The sequence below is a fragment of the Manacus vitellinus genome, unplaced genomic scaffold (genome assembly GCF_001715985.3).
Source record: "Manacus vitellinus isolate BGI_N305 unplaced genomic scaffold, ASM171598v3 scaffold_76_pilon, whole genome shotgun sequence".
Classification (NCBI taxonomy): Eukaryota; Metazoa; Chordata; class Aves; order Passeriformes; family Pipridae; genus Manacus; species Manacus vitellinus.
The window spans coordinates 1171884-1186004 of record NW_021940796.1 but is presented as its reverse complement, the minus strand read 5'-3'; the positions used below and the strand labels follow the sequence as shown (position 1 = coordinate 1186004).

General features: G+C 48.7%; 1 protein-coding gene across 1 annotated transcript in view; it reads right to left on the bottom strand.

The window, feature by feature from the left end:
- Positions 1-14121, bottom strand: part of MSI2 (musashi RNA binding protein 2) — a 217323-nt gene that overhangs the window by 33316 nt on the left and 169886 nt on the right. Inside the window, exon 6 of the mRNA XM_029964650.1 lies at positions 7993-8067. Within this exon, the coding sequence (XP_029820510.1) occupies positions 7993-8067 (75 nt within the window). The remainder of the gene's footprint in view (positions 1-7992; positions 8068-14121) is intronic.

Below are 14121 nucleotides of genomic sequence, written 5' to 3'. Positions count from 1 at the left end.
AAGGTTACCAGAGGGTGGGAAACTCTTCCCCGCCCACACGTGCCGAAGTGCTGAGCCCCTCTCAGAGATGCTGCAGCTCACCCAGCATGGCCATCACTGGCAGACAGGGCCCTTCCCAGTGCCCCACTGGAGGAAACGCTACTGGGCATTCCACAACCCACGCTGTAAGAACAGTCAGAGGAGAGGATTAGGATGCTGAGCCCAGAAACCTTCAGGGTATTGCTGCAGCAACTACGTGTCACTGCTCCTGGGCAAGGCAGGACCTGGAAGCTCCTCAATGGTCATCTGGAAATCCTACTACTAAATGAGATGGGAAAACATTCACCTTTGAATGTTTTTGGGCTATAAGGAGACCGATCTCTTCAGGTTCTTTGCAACCCCAGCTCCAATTTTTAACAGCTTTACAGTTAAAAACTGTCTCTACTGAGGCGTAAGGCACGAAGGCAGGTGAGCCGTCGTGCTCCGGCTCGCTCGGACACAGAGAATTCCTCACAGCAGGATGGGCATTACCAGATCATGTTCCTCCTTCTGTAGGGTTATCCATGTTTTCCTCCACACACGAGTATTTGTGTTATGCCTCTTTACTCTTGTGAATAATTATTCTCATTACACCTCCCGGTCGCTGCAGCTGTGGCCTCTTCACAGCCGAAACCACTGCTCTGGATCTGCAGCATCACCCCAAAACACAAAGCCCTCCAGAGACACTGGCAGGTTTGGAGGTTTTTTTCCTTTTCTCGACTCTCTGTCCCTCCAGGATCACTCATTTCCAGGGCAATGACCCTGAAGTTTTAAAGCCTCCAACTCCAGGCATGGATCAGTGACCAGCTGAGAAAAGGACAATGAGCGTTCAAGTTCAATGTTCAAGGTGTTCTTATTGCAATAAAGTTATCAGTACAGAAAAACCTAACGAAGGCTCTGGGCACTTCTGGTCCTCTGCCAGACATGGTGTTTGAGGAAACCTCAAGATGAGCCTCACTCACATCGAGGAGATGGAGCAGCAAAGGGACACAGGCACCATTTTCACTGGCCACACTCTGCTGCCATCAGCAGTGGTGGCAGCTGGACCACCAACTCAGATCAACAGTTTTCTCTGGAAAACCTCACCTTAAAGTCAATGATCAGATTATTTTAAGGGGTGGGGAAAATAGGAGGTGTAAAAGGCATTCTACACAATTCTCTGCAACGTTAAAAACCCGCAACTCTTCTCAGAAAAACTGTGCTAAGAGGCAAAGGTGCTTCAGCTCTGCTCAGTCTCATAGAACACCTCTAAAGACCATTTTTTCCTGCATCAAAACACAAGCTACCATCATCTAAGCAGAAATTGAAGGAGAACCTTCTAGCTGGAGATTTATGAGCTTTGCTACATTAATTTCTCAGCTTGCTGCCTGCAGTTCCAGCTGCTCCTCCCTCCAGGGATGCACCTGCAATGGGAACGGTCCCTCCTCAGCAAAAGAACACCCAAAATCTTAACTTTAAACCAGGTCCAGTCTACAGTCTTTGTTTTCAGTGATGGAGGCTGAAACAGAGAGGTGGGAAGAGGTAATTCAGGTGGTTCCAGCAGATCTCAGATGCACTCTGTAAACCATTGATGCCATGCAGATGCAGTGACGTGTTCAGGGGAAAACAAGGCATGCAGTGCAGGGGTGATCAGAGCAGACTTTAGGCAGTTAAGAAAGGGTTAGACAAAGGAGTGAGAAACATCTCCAGCTCTGTTCCACATCTCTTAACTAACTGAACAGACGATTTAAAATAGGTTTTACATTTCCTAGTCCTATTTTGCAGCTGCCACCAAGTTCCCCTTTCCCGAGTGTTACATTTGATCATTCCAGTATCACGACCAGACAAACTCTGCTCCCATTAGTAAATGTTATACAAGCCTTACACTTGTGTAACAGTGCTTGAAGAGTGTTTTACAGAGCTGACCCCTATTAATACTGACTCCATCGCTCCCTAGGGGTACAGAAGCCATGTGTAGGCAGTACTTTTAAAATCACTTTCCATCACCAGAGCAGCTGGGTGTTTGAGTACAGGAGAATGTGGCTCAGGGTCAAGGAAGCACCACACCCCCCACACTGGGTGTTTTACACCACTGCACCATGGTACAGATGGAATTTTTGAGATGCTGGAGCTACACTCTCTTCCTCCTATCCCCACTGCACTCACCTTAGAGGTTATTAACCACAGGGGAAACCTGCAGCAGCAACAGAACTTGAATCTGGGTGTCCTGAACACCAGACACAGGAACCCCCTTCCCTCATCTCCCTCTCTCAGACACTACGACACAGAAGGCTTAAGCATTTAAAAATAATCGTGCCCTTGTCTGTCATAATTCCCCTTGTCTTTGGCACCAGTTCCTTTTCCTTACCCCGAAAATAACTACTTTCTAGTTATTACCTACTAGGCAAGTGCCACAAATAACTTTCACACAAAATATCTCCCTATCCAGCACTGATGGGCAACGAGCGAACGGTTTGGGACTGGCATCAAGAAAGAAACTCAATTAAGCTCTACAGATTCACACAAAGCTGGTTTAAATGCTCTCATAATAACAAAGCCCACCAGTCTAGACTTTGAACCATCCCATGTGGCATTTCCACTGCCCCAGGCACTGCAGGAGTGTGACCCAAGGCTGGGCTCCTGCCCTCTGCAGCACCATGATTAATAAGAAAACGTATTTCCCAGAGCTCTGGAAAGTTCATGAAAATATTTGTTTTTCCCACCTCTCCCCATACACAAAGGTTTTAATAAGCTTTAACAAACATACAAGCAAACAAACCCTTAATTAAAATAAATAATTTAAATTCCTGACCTGAAGGCTTCTAGGAAACTTCGAGAATGCCCAAACATTCAGGTGATGATGAGAGAAAGTATAACTGGGATAAAGTCAGTGCTGGAACATCCCACCACCGTGGTGGAGCATCAGTGGGGATGCTGTAATTTTAACACAGATCACTCCTCTCCCCCTAGTTACAAGTGCATTGTTGTCTTTTTTTTGGGGTGTAATTTTTGCTGTAAACACACCTCATATGTGACTGTTCCTCTGCAGGTTCTTCAAACACCGGGTCACACACTCTGAGTGATGGTTGTTTTTATTCTTTTATTCAACTGTCATTGGTACTGGTTATTTGGGGCGTCCAAACCAAAATATTAAAACTGCAAGCTAAGAGAGCAGCAACACAGCAGATCCGTTGTAAACAATTTATTATTATTTTCTACCTCAGTTACTTACAGGAAAAAAAGTCATAAAAAAGAAAAAAAAAAAAAGAAAAGCACAGATGGACTATTTACAAAAAATGAGAAAATTCACAATAGCCGAAATGTTTGCAAATCATGCACACTAAGACAAGTTCACAAAAGCAAAGCAATTCATAGCAAAAAAACCCAAACAAAATAATAAGAAGCCATACAGATTAAAAAAAGCTATTGCCTGCAGAAAAGTCAAAAGAAAACTACCCAATTATTACATCAAGCATCTTTAATGAAATGAACAGCACAGCCGTGGATTGTAGAGCCTTTGACACTGACATTTTAAACAAGTGGATTAACAAACATTAAAATGCATTACAGTTCTACTGTAAGCATGCAACGTACTTCTCACAAACTTATCAAATGGGCAGAAACATTTCAAGAGAAGCAGAATTTAAATATAATGTGTGTTTTCTACCCAAAAGTCCAGGATCTGGTCGTGTTAAAGCCAATGGCAGGAGCTTTGCAGCTCTCCTGCGATTTGGGTGGAGATGAAGAGGAGCGATGCAGCTTAAGCAGGGAAAGCTTGGCCAGAATTTAGGAGATTCCCCCATGATTTGCAAGCAAAGTTTGGAAGGAGAAGCGGGTGCAGGAGTGTGCAGGAGCATCGCCGGCTGCGGGGCAGGGGCGGTCGGAGCTTGGGATCACAGAATCCCAGAACGGTTTGGGTTGGAAGGGACCTTAAAGCTCATCTCGTTCCAAGGGCAGGGACACCTTCCACTAGACCAGGTTGCTCAGAGCTCCATGGGCTCTGGGAGCAGGGCAGGAATTGCTGGGGGGGGAGGAACTGCCTCAGCCCCTCTCTTGGTGGCATCTCGCCGTGGCCTTTGTGTGATTGTGGCAGCTCTCCAGGAGCCACCGATCCAAAGGGAACGGAATGAGGACACGTGTGGTCCGTGAGAGCCATCGGGTCACCCAACTGGAATAATCACACCCTGGGCTGCCAATGATCCCAGGGACAGGAGACACCCTTCTTGCTCCACCCTGGATATGGTTTGTGCTACTGCTGGATGTCCCCATGTTAAAAAGCGCCAATCGCTCTCTCTGGGGCTGTTTGTGAGACCAAATCAACCCAATCACCCTTCCTACTTCACTGATAAAACGATTTCTAAGAAGTTTGTGAGAAGTCATGCCTTCGGAACGCCCCTGACCCCATCCTTGTGAGTTACATTCCAAGTGGGCATTAAAAACTCATAACAAAGCAGAGGAAAAAAAAATAATAAAAAAAAATTAAAAAGCAAACTCAAAGCAGTGAGGATATGGAGCCTTTAAAAAAATAAAAATAAAATAAAAAGTCCAGTCAATCAAACCAGCCAGTAAGAGCAGCAATTTTTCAGTGGACATTGATATTAAACATGGACCACCCAGGCTTTCTCTGTCTCTCTCTCATTAGCACTGTAGTAAACCCCGATTAATTTGTTATGCATCTTTAAGAACTAGTTGATAAAAATTATGTCTTGTGAAATCGGCAAATAGTCTGCAAAGTGAAATAAGAACAGAAATTAATAGATTAAACTGAAAAGATAAGTCCCAGAAATAAAAAAAAAAAAATAAAAAAGAGACACAGAAAGGGAGTGATTGCAATTAAAATAAAAGAGGCAACGTACTGCGTGAGGAAGGGATGGAGGGAATAACGGGATGGGAGGGGACAGAGCAGTCACCAAAGGGTTGCACATGTCTTGTCCGTGGAGTCAGGGGCTGTCCCATGCCATAGGAAATGGGAGATGTGGGAGAGGATGTGGGACAGCCTGTGAGGGGACCCTGCCCGCAGCTCCAGCAGTGCCGTGTCTGCCACGGACATGGGAAAGGGAATGCAAACAGCTGGGGTGTGGCATTTGTACCTCATTTCATCTGGATAACAGTAAATACCATTGGGACAGTTCAACCAGGTGGGAATTCCCTTTTTTGGTTTTCATTTGTTGAAATAGTAGCTAGGCAGTGTAACCTGTGCCGGGACAGACCAACAGCCCAGCGGGACAGTGCCTGTGTCAGCTCGGCCCCCCTGCCCAGCACATGGGGACGGGCACGTGCAGGAGAACACGACTGTACTGTGTGAAACACACTGCCAGGCCTCCTCCCAGAGGAACCCCAGGAGTGTGACTGTACATTTACATGCACATTTACATTGACCACCACCACGTTTGGGTGTCGCGGAGCCGGGAGGCAGAGGAAGCTCTCAGACCAACAGCCCAGGATGCTCCTGCAGAAACAGCTGAGAATTTCTCTCTCCAAATCACAGCACTCAGATTTTGGACCTGACAACTTACAAAAAAGCAGATTTCGGATTCCCCTCCATCGTTTTGCACGTGCCTGTCCCACACTCCAAGCCACGAGCCCCACAGGCACTTCTGCAAGTGCCAAAACACGTGAAGGGTCGGTCAGCACCTCAACTCCTGCCCTGCTCCCAAATGGCTCCCTGGCACCGAGCTGTGCTCCCCTGGCACTGGGCTCTCTGTCCCCAGACACTTGCTCCAGCGAGGGGGACATCCCATCCTGCTGCCTGGTCCCTGACCCCTCATGTTGCACCTCTGGCCAGGAGGCTCCCACGCCCTGCGCCGCTCTGACGGGTCATGTTCCTGGAGACTGGAGCCCCAAATCATCTGAGAACCCCCCAACAACTCTGATAAGGTTCTGATTGCTGCTAAGGAAGAATGGTCTGAGTGGGAGTGGAGCAGGGGCAGAGCTTTGGGGCAGGGAAACCCAACAAGGTGAGACAGGACCCTGAGCATCTCCCAGCACTGCCCCGCTCCCGCAGGCTCACCATGGCCCACAGCTGAGGCACCTTTTCAGTGCTGACAACCCACTTGGATCTTTTTCTCCATATTCCATCTCTGCAGGAGACTGAAAATAACCAGGCAGTAACAGGAAGGCCTGCTTTGGAAAAACAAGGCCTTTAATGAAAATATATCTAAGGAGGGTTCGAGTTGAAGGGTGCCTTTGCTGCCAGGCAGCAGACACGTTCGTTTTAGACATGTTTATAATTAAACTCATCTAAGCTCTGCTGATTTCCATCATTAAACCTATCAAAGGAGTCTCTCATTCAGTGCCTTCATACGTATCAGTTGCCACATGGAATCGTGAGGGCCGGGAGGAGAGTGTGAGACAACACACCAGCGCCTGCTGAGGCCTCCTCCTCACGTCCAACTCCCGGCTGCAATCCTGCAGGACTGGACTCTCCCACTGGCTCCAGTGGAGCAGTGGTGGGGTCTCCAGGGGGTTGCCTGCCTTGTCCCCACTAGCACTGCGTCACCCATTGCTGCTGGCCCTCCCTGCCCAGCATGTCACCCCAGCAGCTCCACTGACACCCTGCTTGTTTCAGGCCTGGCCTGGGAGGGTGTAGCACAGGTGGGAAGAGACAGCTGAGCTTTTGGTAGAATTCAAAAAAATAAACCCTCACAGCACTGCTACCCTTGGTGTTATCAGTCCTGCAAAAACCAGCTGCACAAAAGCCCCATCCCAAGGACACTGTTCGTCCTACAGATGATGACAATCCATATTCTCCCAAAGCAGGGTCTCATTCTAATGACCCAGGGCCAGACACAAGGTTCTGTGTCTGCCCCAGCCTCCATGTCCAGCTGCAGGCAGAGCCAAGCATCCATCCACATCCTCACCCATCCTAGAGGACTTTCCCATGAGCATGCTGTTTTTCCTCCTGCCCTGCTGTTGCTCACTACAGGGGGTTCATTTGGTTTCCTCATTACCCCAAGCTCCCACCCTGTTGTTCTGAGCCCCGAGGAGCGTGGCAGGAGGTGGTGGGGCTGCAGCATGTGAGCCCCTGTGATGAGGGTGCTCAGGAATTTAAGGTAAGGCCTGCTGGGGTCTCACGGTGGCCAGATGGGGTTTCAGCCACAAACACAGCAGTGCTGCTGGGCTTGTTTGAGCTGCTGGGAAAACCCCAGTGTGAAAGGAAAAGGAACTGCCTGTCCTGTGTGGTGTCAGTCCCACCGTGGATGTGCTGGAATGGACAAGGGGTTTTGGATGGGCTTTGCTGGACGCCCCATCCCTGGAAGCGTTCAAGGTCAAGGCTGGACACGACTCGGCACAACCTGATCTAGTGGAAGATGTCCCTGCTCATTGCGAGGGGGCTGGACTAGATGGCCTTTGAAGGTCCCTTCCAACCCAAACCACTCTATTCTGTGATTCTATGATTTATTTTCTCCTGATCCAGCCACCCCGGTCCTGGCCCACTGCGGCGGCAGCTACGCCAAGGAAAGGGGGAACCAACCAACGCCAAACTCCACCATCAACACATCAAAACTACTCCTGTGAAGGACCCCCGAGACCCCGACACAGAACACAGGAAGGTTGGACTTTTCACTCCAAAGCTGAATATTCACTTACCACAGGACAGCACGGGAAGGTGTGTGCGGGTCTCTGTGTGCGTGTGCGTGTCTGTGTGTAGCTCTATAATATATATGAAAGGAAAAACCCATCAAAGGGAGGGCAACAGCTCTTCAATGATCTCTCTTGCTTTATGTTTTAATTTAAGAAGTTTGTTTTCAAATAACCAGTACCAATTTACACGCTAGGAAAAATGTACTTAAAATATGTCTCTGTAAATATCTATTTTAAAATAGTACAAAAAAAAAAATTTGCTGTCGTGTGAGATGCTCCCTGCAGACTTGCCTGTCTCAGCTTGCAGCTACGGATTTAAATAAAAAGGAAAAAAAGAAAACAAACAAACAAACAAAAAAAAAAGAAGGAAAGAGGGGAAATAAAGCAAATTTGCAAATGAAATGTACATACCTGGGAACTGATAACTGTAACTTGGGGCAAATCCAGGATATCCTCGGCCATACGTTGCAACAAAATTCGGGTAACCTAGACCACAGAAATGTCAAAGAAAAGAGAAAGAGAGAGAGAGAGAGAGATTAAGGATTAATGAAGAGGGTTTTTTTTTTAAAATACAATACACAATGACAGGAAGGATGGGTGAGACTTGATTTTACAGAAGGTATTAAAAAATCAGATTTATTCTGCTCATGCCAAACTGCAGAGAGGTTTCATCATTACCCTGAATAGAAACATCTAGAGCTGGCCCAGCTCCGAGCAGGAGCCCTGTCACTCCGGTAATTAACATGCACTTTGGTGTCTGGAGCCCAAGGACTGTGCATACTTGTTAGCTGGAAGAGTAAATGCCAAATGCTAAGGCTAAACACATAACACGGGTTTGCTCTGACATTTGGAGAGCTTACAATGAATGTACTTTGCTTCAGAGCTATTGACAGTTGGAGATTAAGGTAGTAGTAATTCTTTATCCCGGGAGTGTGAAGGACAACAGTTAACACATCAAAGAGTTGGAGGCAGCAGCAGAAACGAGTCAGGGAGTCAAAGAGCTTTTAATTTTTCAGGAAAGTAAAAGGAAGCTGCGCGAGGCGCTTCCGAAAGCCATTTCTGAGGTAGAGCAGCAACGCAGCCCTGGCAGCTCTGGGAGGGTTATCAGGAGAAAAAGCCACCTGGGATCATTCTGTTCATAAAGACGCCTCAGTAAAGGCACGAAGTGGTAACTCTGCCCACTGGAATGAGCTGTCCTCTGTGGTCCCACCGTGGCTGTCTGCCGTGACCAGGATGGCTGATGCCCAAGGTGTCCTGTACACTCAGGAGGTTTCCTAGAATTCTAACCTCCTGTTGATTCTCAACCTTTCCTTGCTCAGTTTTCTTAAAAACAGGCACTGCTCTTTACAATTCCAGTGCACTTAATGCAACATCCCTGCTGATCCTCAGCGCCAGCCCAGACCTGTCCAGATCAAGAAAAGGAAAAGTTTGCTCCCACTATCTGAAGTCAGTGGGAATCTTGGCAGCAGCTGGGCTGGAGGCTGAGAACATGTTCAGCAGCCAAATGGCTCTTCTGGGGGGCTCCTACCTCTGCTTTTATTTATCCTTTAATACTCTCATCCATCACACGACTATTTTCCTGCTGCAGCAAGTCCCTCCATTTCCGACCAGATTTATACATACATATAATGTACTATTAATCATAATCTAAAACTGGAAGATAAAAATGCTTGGATGAATTCTGATTATGGGATTAAGCAGTGCCAAGCAAAGGCAGCCTTGCGATGCCTGGACAGCACATCGCGCTCTCAGCGATATGTACACACCGCTTAGCCCTTGACTATTTATTTCACAGCTCTACAGGCTGGATTCCCTTAGAAACTAATCACCTCTGTCATTAAATCAGATCTTTCAGAGTTAAGCTTTACAAACCTTTTTTCCTTTCTACTTTTTTTTTTAAACAACCCTATTGATAAATGGATTGTTTGCTAAGTAAGTAGCGCCATTAACACCACTGCTGAAAAATCGCCCCGCGGCGTCCGAGCGCAGCCCCTCTCCTTGCCAAGTGAAAAAATCAGGTTTTATTTGGATTCAGACAGTACTGAAGCAGATCTGTCAGCTCGTGACTGTCAGGGTGCAGGGGACTGATGTGCTGGGCAGCACCTGAGGTCTGCAGGTTGGTGCCTGTGGCTCTGGCTGGATTGGCATGATGGTAGATGGCAACTGCCCATAGTGGTTTTGGATGCCACCTCTTCTGCTGCCTGCCCTAGGATGGTCCTGCCTCCACCCCAGGGCAGTCCTGCTGCAGCCCCACTCTCCCTGGCCACACATGGTTGTGCCCGATGGCTGCGGCACCAGCCGAGCTGCCCGGGGGCTCTGCCGGCACCACCAGAGCTCAATGCTCCCTAAGTCAGGCAGATGAAATCATAAATTTATAATACAACATTACTTCAATTTTCCTCTTCATTTACTGCTGCAGTGCCCAGCTCTGCTCTAACGACTCGGAGCCTGATCCACACGCAGAAATTGCCTGGCTGAATATCAATAGCGCGTTAACGCCGCGCCCACGTGGATCCTTCATCGAGCCAAATCATGGCCATGCTGACCTACCCAACATTCCCATTAGGTGCCATCCTCATCCTGCACTGGGCACCGAGCAGTTGATTTGCTTTGGTAGTCCTGAGGAATGACCAATCCCTCTAACTAGCCCTTGCTGGTAAATGGAAATTCCAAGTTTTGCCAGGATCACCTCCTCTGAAGCAAGACCCTCCTGCCCATGGGAGCAGAACTCAAACCAGCAACCAAACCACCTTCACACCACTTCCACTGGGCTCCTGCCCAGACTATGGAAATGTCTTTTCATTTTAAAATTTGGTGATCCAAGATGCACAAAGCTCATGCTCAATATGTGGGAACACTGAGCACATCAGGGACCTCTGAAAAATTAAGTGAAATGCTCTAGTAAATGCAAGAAAATTACTGTCTCCAAACGCTGCTCTGAGGAACCCCGGGTCATTCACAAAGGAAGACAGGGTCTTCCCACCAAAGCACAGTCCCACGCTGCAACAAAAATCCTGAGGGTCTTTCCCAAAAGAAACGTGCTGTGACCTTGATACAAGCACCTATAGCATGAAGGAATGAAAGCCAAAAATAATCCCCTACAGACACACAGGTGGTCACATCCTGGGGAGCAGCTACAGAGAGGAAACACATCTGCTGGAGAAGCTTCTCCCTTGGCCCTGGGCTGACCTGTCTCCTACTCCACAGGACTAAGGAGTGACATGACACTCATGGCAGCTGTGCCCATCGGCGGCGGGTGCCGGAGCACCGTGCCAGCCTCCGGGGCAGCCTGTGCTAACCAAGGGCTCCCCACTGGAATCCTGCCTCACAGGCAGCTGCTACTGCACTCAACAGTGTCTGATGGAAAAAGGAATGACTTTCTTTGAAGGGCACAAGCTTCTTTTATGCATGAGCTCAGCCTACCTAGACTGAGCGTGTGCAGGAACACACAGCCCTGCCAGAGACCTTCCAAAACCCGGTGATCCTACCGGACATCGCGCCGGCACTCCAGGAGTGTAAGCTTTGGGGGACGAGTGCTCCTGTCTCTGGAGGGATTTGCAAATTAAAGGAGCCCAATTTTAACATTAAACACCAGAAAGATGCCCACTGCCAGGAGAAATGAGTGCTGTGGGGCCCGAGTTCAGGGTCACATCCAGATTGGAGTGTCACCACCGGGACCACTGCCATGGTGGCTGCACTGTCCCAGAGAGTAGCTTCAGATGGGAGGGTAGACAAAGACCATCTCCTCTTAATGTTGCTTTCTTCTTTTCTCTCTTCTTTTCAAGTTTGCAGGCACAGACCTGAACAGAGGGCAAGAAGCTATGGGGCAGCATGTGACACCGTCAAGTCCTTGGGTGACAGGGTTCCTGCTCTGCACACCAGGACCAGGTGACAGCAGTCAGGCTCCAGGCACAGGGTGAACTTCCTGGTCACCAAACTGCTACCACTGAGCCACAGACGTGTGCAGGGAGGGACACGGGACCTGTTCACAAGCATCCCCAGGGCTGGGGAGCAGCTCTTCTTGACAGGGAAGACGGGCTGACAGAGAGAGGTCGGTGGAACCGAAACTGTCCCGACCGCTCTTCATGCAGAGAGGCTCATTAATGCCCCTGCTCTCCTCAAGATCGTGTGTGTCCAACGAGCAGCCTGAGCCCCAGACAGCCCAGAAGCATTCCTGGCAGAAGGCTCAGCCTGCCCGCGCTCTCCGAGTCAAAAAATCCTTTCAGAAGAACACTTTAATTTTGCTCCAATCAACCAAATCATCACAGAAGCGGCTGCCTGCGCACCTTTAGACCCCGGCTGCTGTAGGCTCCTTGGGGAGGCTGTGATTAATGAAAAAGACCAACTTCCTTAATAGCTTTGGAGGGAGTCGCTCCCTGCTCCTTCCTTTGGGTTGTCTCGTGCGTTCGTTCCTCTGATTCCTCCTCTGCCTGTGAACAGCAGCTGAAGAAGGTGACCTTGAACAAGGGCTTCTGGAAACAGGTATAAAAATCCTTCCAGAGCAGCCCCACTTGCTCTGGTTCAGGCCAGTTGGGCACAGAACAGGAGGAATGGGATAGGGCTGACCCGGCCTCCTGAGACCCGGCAGAACACTCGGCTGTGGCAGACGCTGCCTCCGGCACGACGGGATTCTGTGCCTTGTCGTTTGATGGGTTAATTACACCCCTCTTCCCACAGGGATGGGCCCTGCAGCCTTTGAAATGGGGGGTTCTGACGGCCATCCAGGCAGCCCTGCTCTCCTGCGCTGCAATCTCCTTGTTTAGCACTTAATTATTTAACACGGTGCCACTGTAGCAAGCAGGAACTGGGAAGATGAAACACCATCTAGAGTGGATAATGAAGCATCTGGTTTTCACCATGGATCAATCACTAGTGCTGAGCAAGTCACCCCAATTTGAAATGCAGGGAGGGTGCAGTGTGAGACCCGCCGGAGCAGCACCGGTTGGGTTGGCCCAGACCAACCCCTGCAGCAGGACAGGGTCTGCCAACAGGTGCCCCATCTCTTCCTCTGTGCAGGTCCACTTGCTGAGGGCTTCTTCCCTTACTTCCCACAGTTGGAAACAATCACTTCCCAGAGAGGCAGCTCCAGTGGGAATGACTCCTGCTGCACCCGAGGGCTCAATTGATCCCTTCAGGACACTGAGGTGAACGTGGTTCCATTCACCCCCTGCCCGGCTGCAAGGAGAAGGGCTGAGGACACGTGGTGGGTACAAGAGGGATGATGACACCATGGATCTTCTTAGCTTCCCAGGGTGGCATGGCCTCCCTCCTCCTGCAGCTGGGGGGACCGGCCAGCACGGTGGCACCCACCACCTCCTGCACCCCAACCCGGGGCACCACAGGTGGAAAAGGAAGAGGAACAGCAGAAATCAAGTACATTTGCTCGAGCACACTGCGAACACACAGGTAACGAAATCATGGACTGACTAGAGCAAGATAAATATTTTAAGCAGAAAATGTAATTTCCCAACACTGTGGGGCAGGGTGGTGGTGGAGCGTGGGGACAGCAAAACAGATGATCAGCTGAAATAACCCAATTACACGTCCCAGAAATGGATCGCTCCAGCCACACAAACAGAAGTACTATTAATTCAGAGATAAAGTAAACATGGCAGGGAGTTTTTCCTATCAAATCAAGCGGTGCCTGGAGTCAGACACCTCAGCACAACAGCCTGATCCTCACAGGAACCAAGTCCTCTGACCTGATGTCCACCTCAGGAGCTCTGGGGTCCTCCAGCATCTCAGGCAGCCCCCAGACCTGCCTGGCAGAGCTCAGGGCAACCCAGCTTCCAAGGCGGGGTTTGTGCTCAGTTTGTGGGATCATCTAAACACAGGACAGAAAATTCAAAGCGTCCCAGAGAGGCTACACACCAGGGACGTGAGCCTGGGAAAGGCTCTCTGCTGCCAGGGGACACCCCCAGATGCCCCCTTATTCCCTCAAGTTTTATGGACACAGTACGTGACAACTGAGGGGAAGTCCAGGGACACAAAGCAGAAAGTTGAAAATACATGGGGTTTTACAAAAGAACATCAGCAATGGATTGGCAGCATTCTGGCTGAGGAGAGAGTATCCAGAGGTTGTCACATTATATAGAAAGAACAACTATCTAGGCAGAAACAAATGAGAACCAATTATAACTAAATAGACCTCGCACACAAATAGAATTTTGCCATTAAATATCATTTATCCCATTTAATTAGTATTTTCTGGACACAATACTCAGGACTAAAATACCATTCCATCTCCTTGAAACTTGTAATTATTGTTGCGACCTGTCCTGTTACGCATCTCCCCGCTTCCTCCATCCATGTCATTTAAGAACCAGCAAGATTTTCAATTATCTATGCTGAACTGTCAAAGCTACCTTTAAAAGAAGGGGAATAATGTGTGACTCAATTCCTCTAAAAAAGGGGAGAGATCATTTTTAGTCAGGATGAACACACTGCATCTTTCATCATTCTATTTTTGCGAGTAAGAGTAAAACAGGCTATTTAAAACATCCATTTAAATGCAAATTTTTTATATTCCAGGCGGGGGGG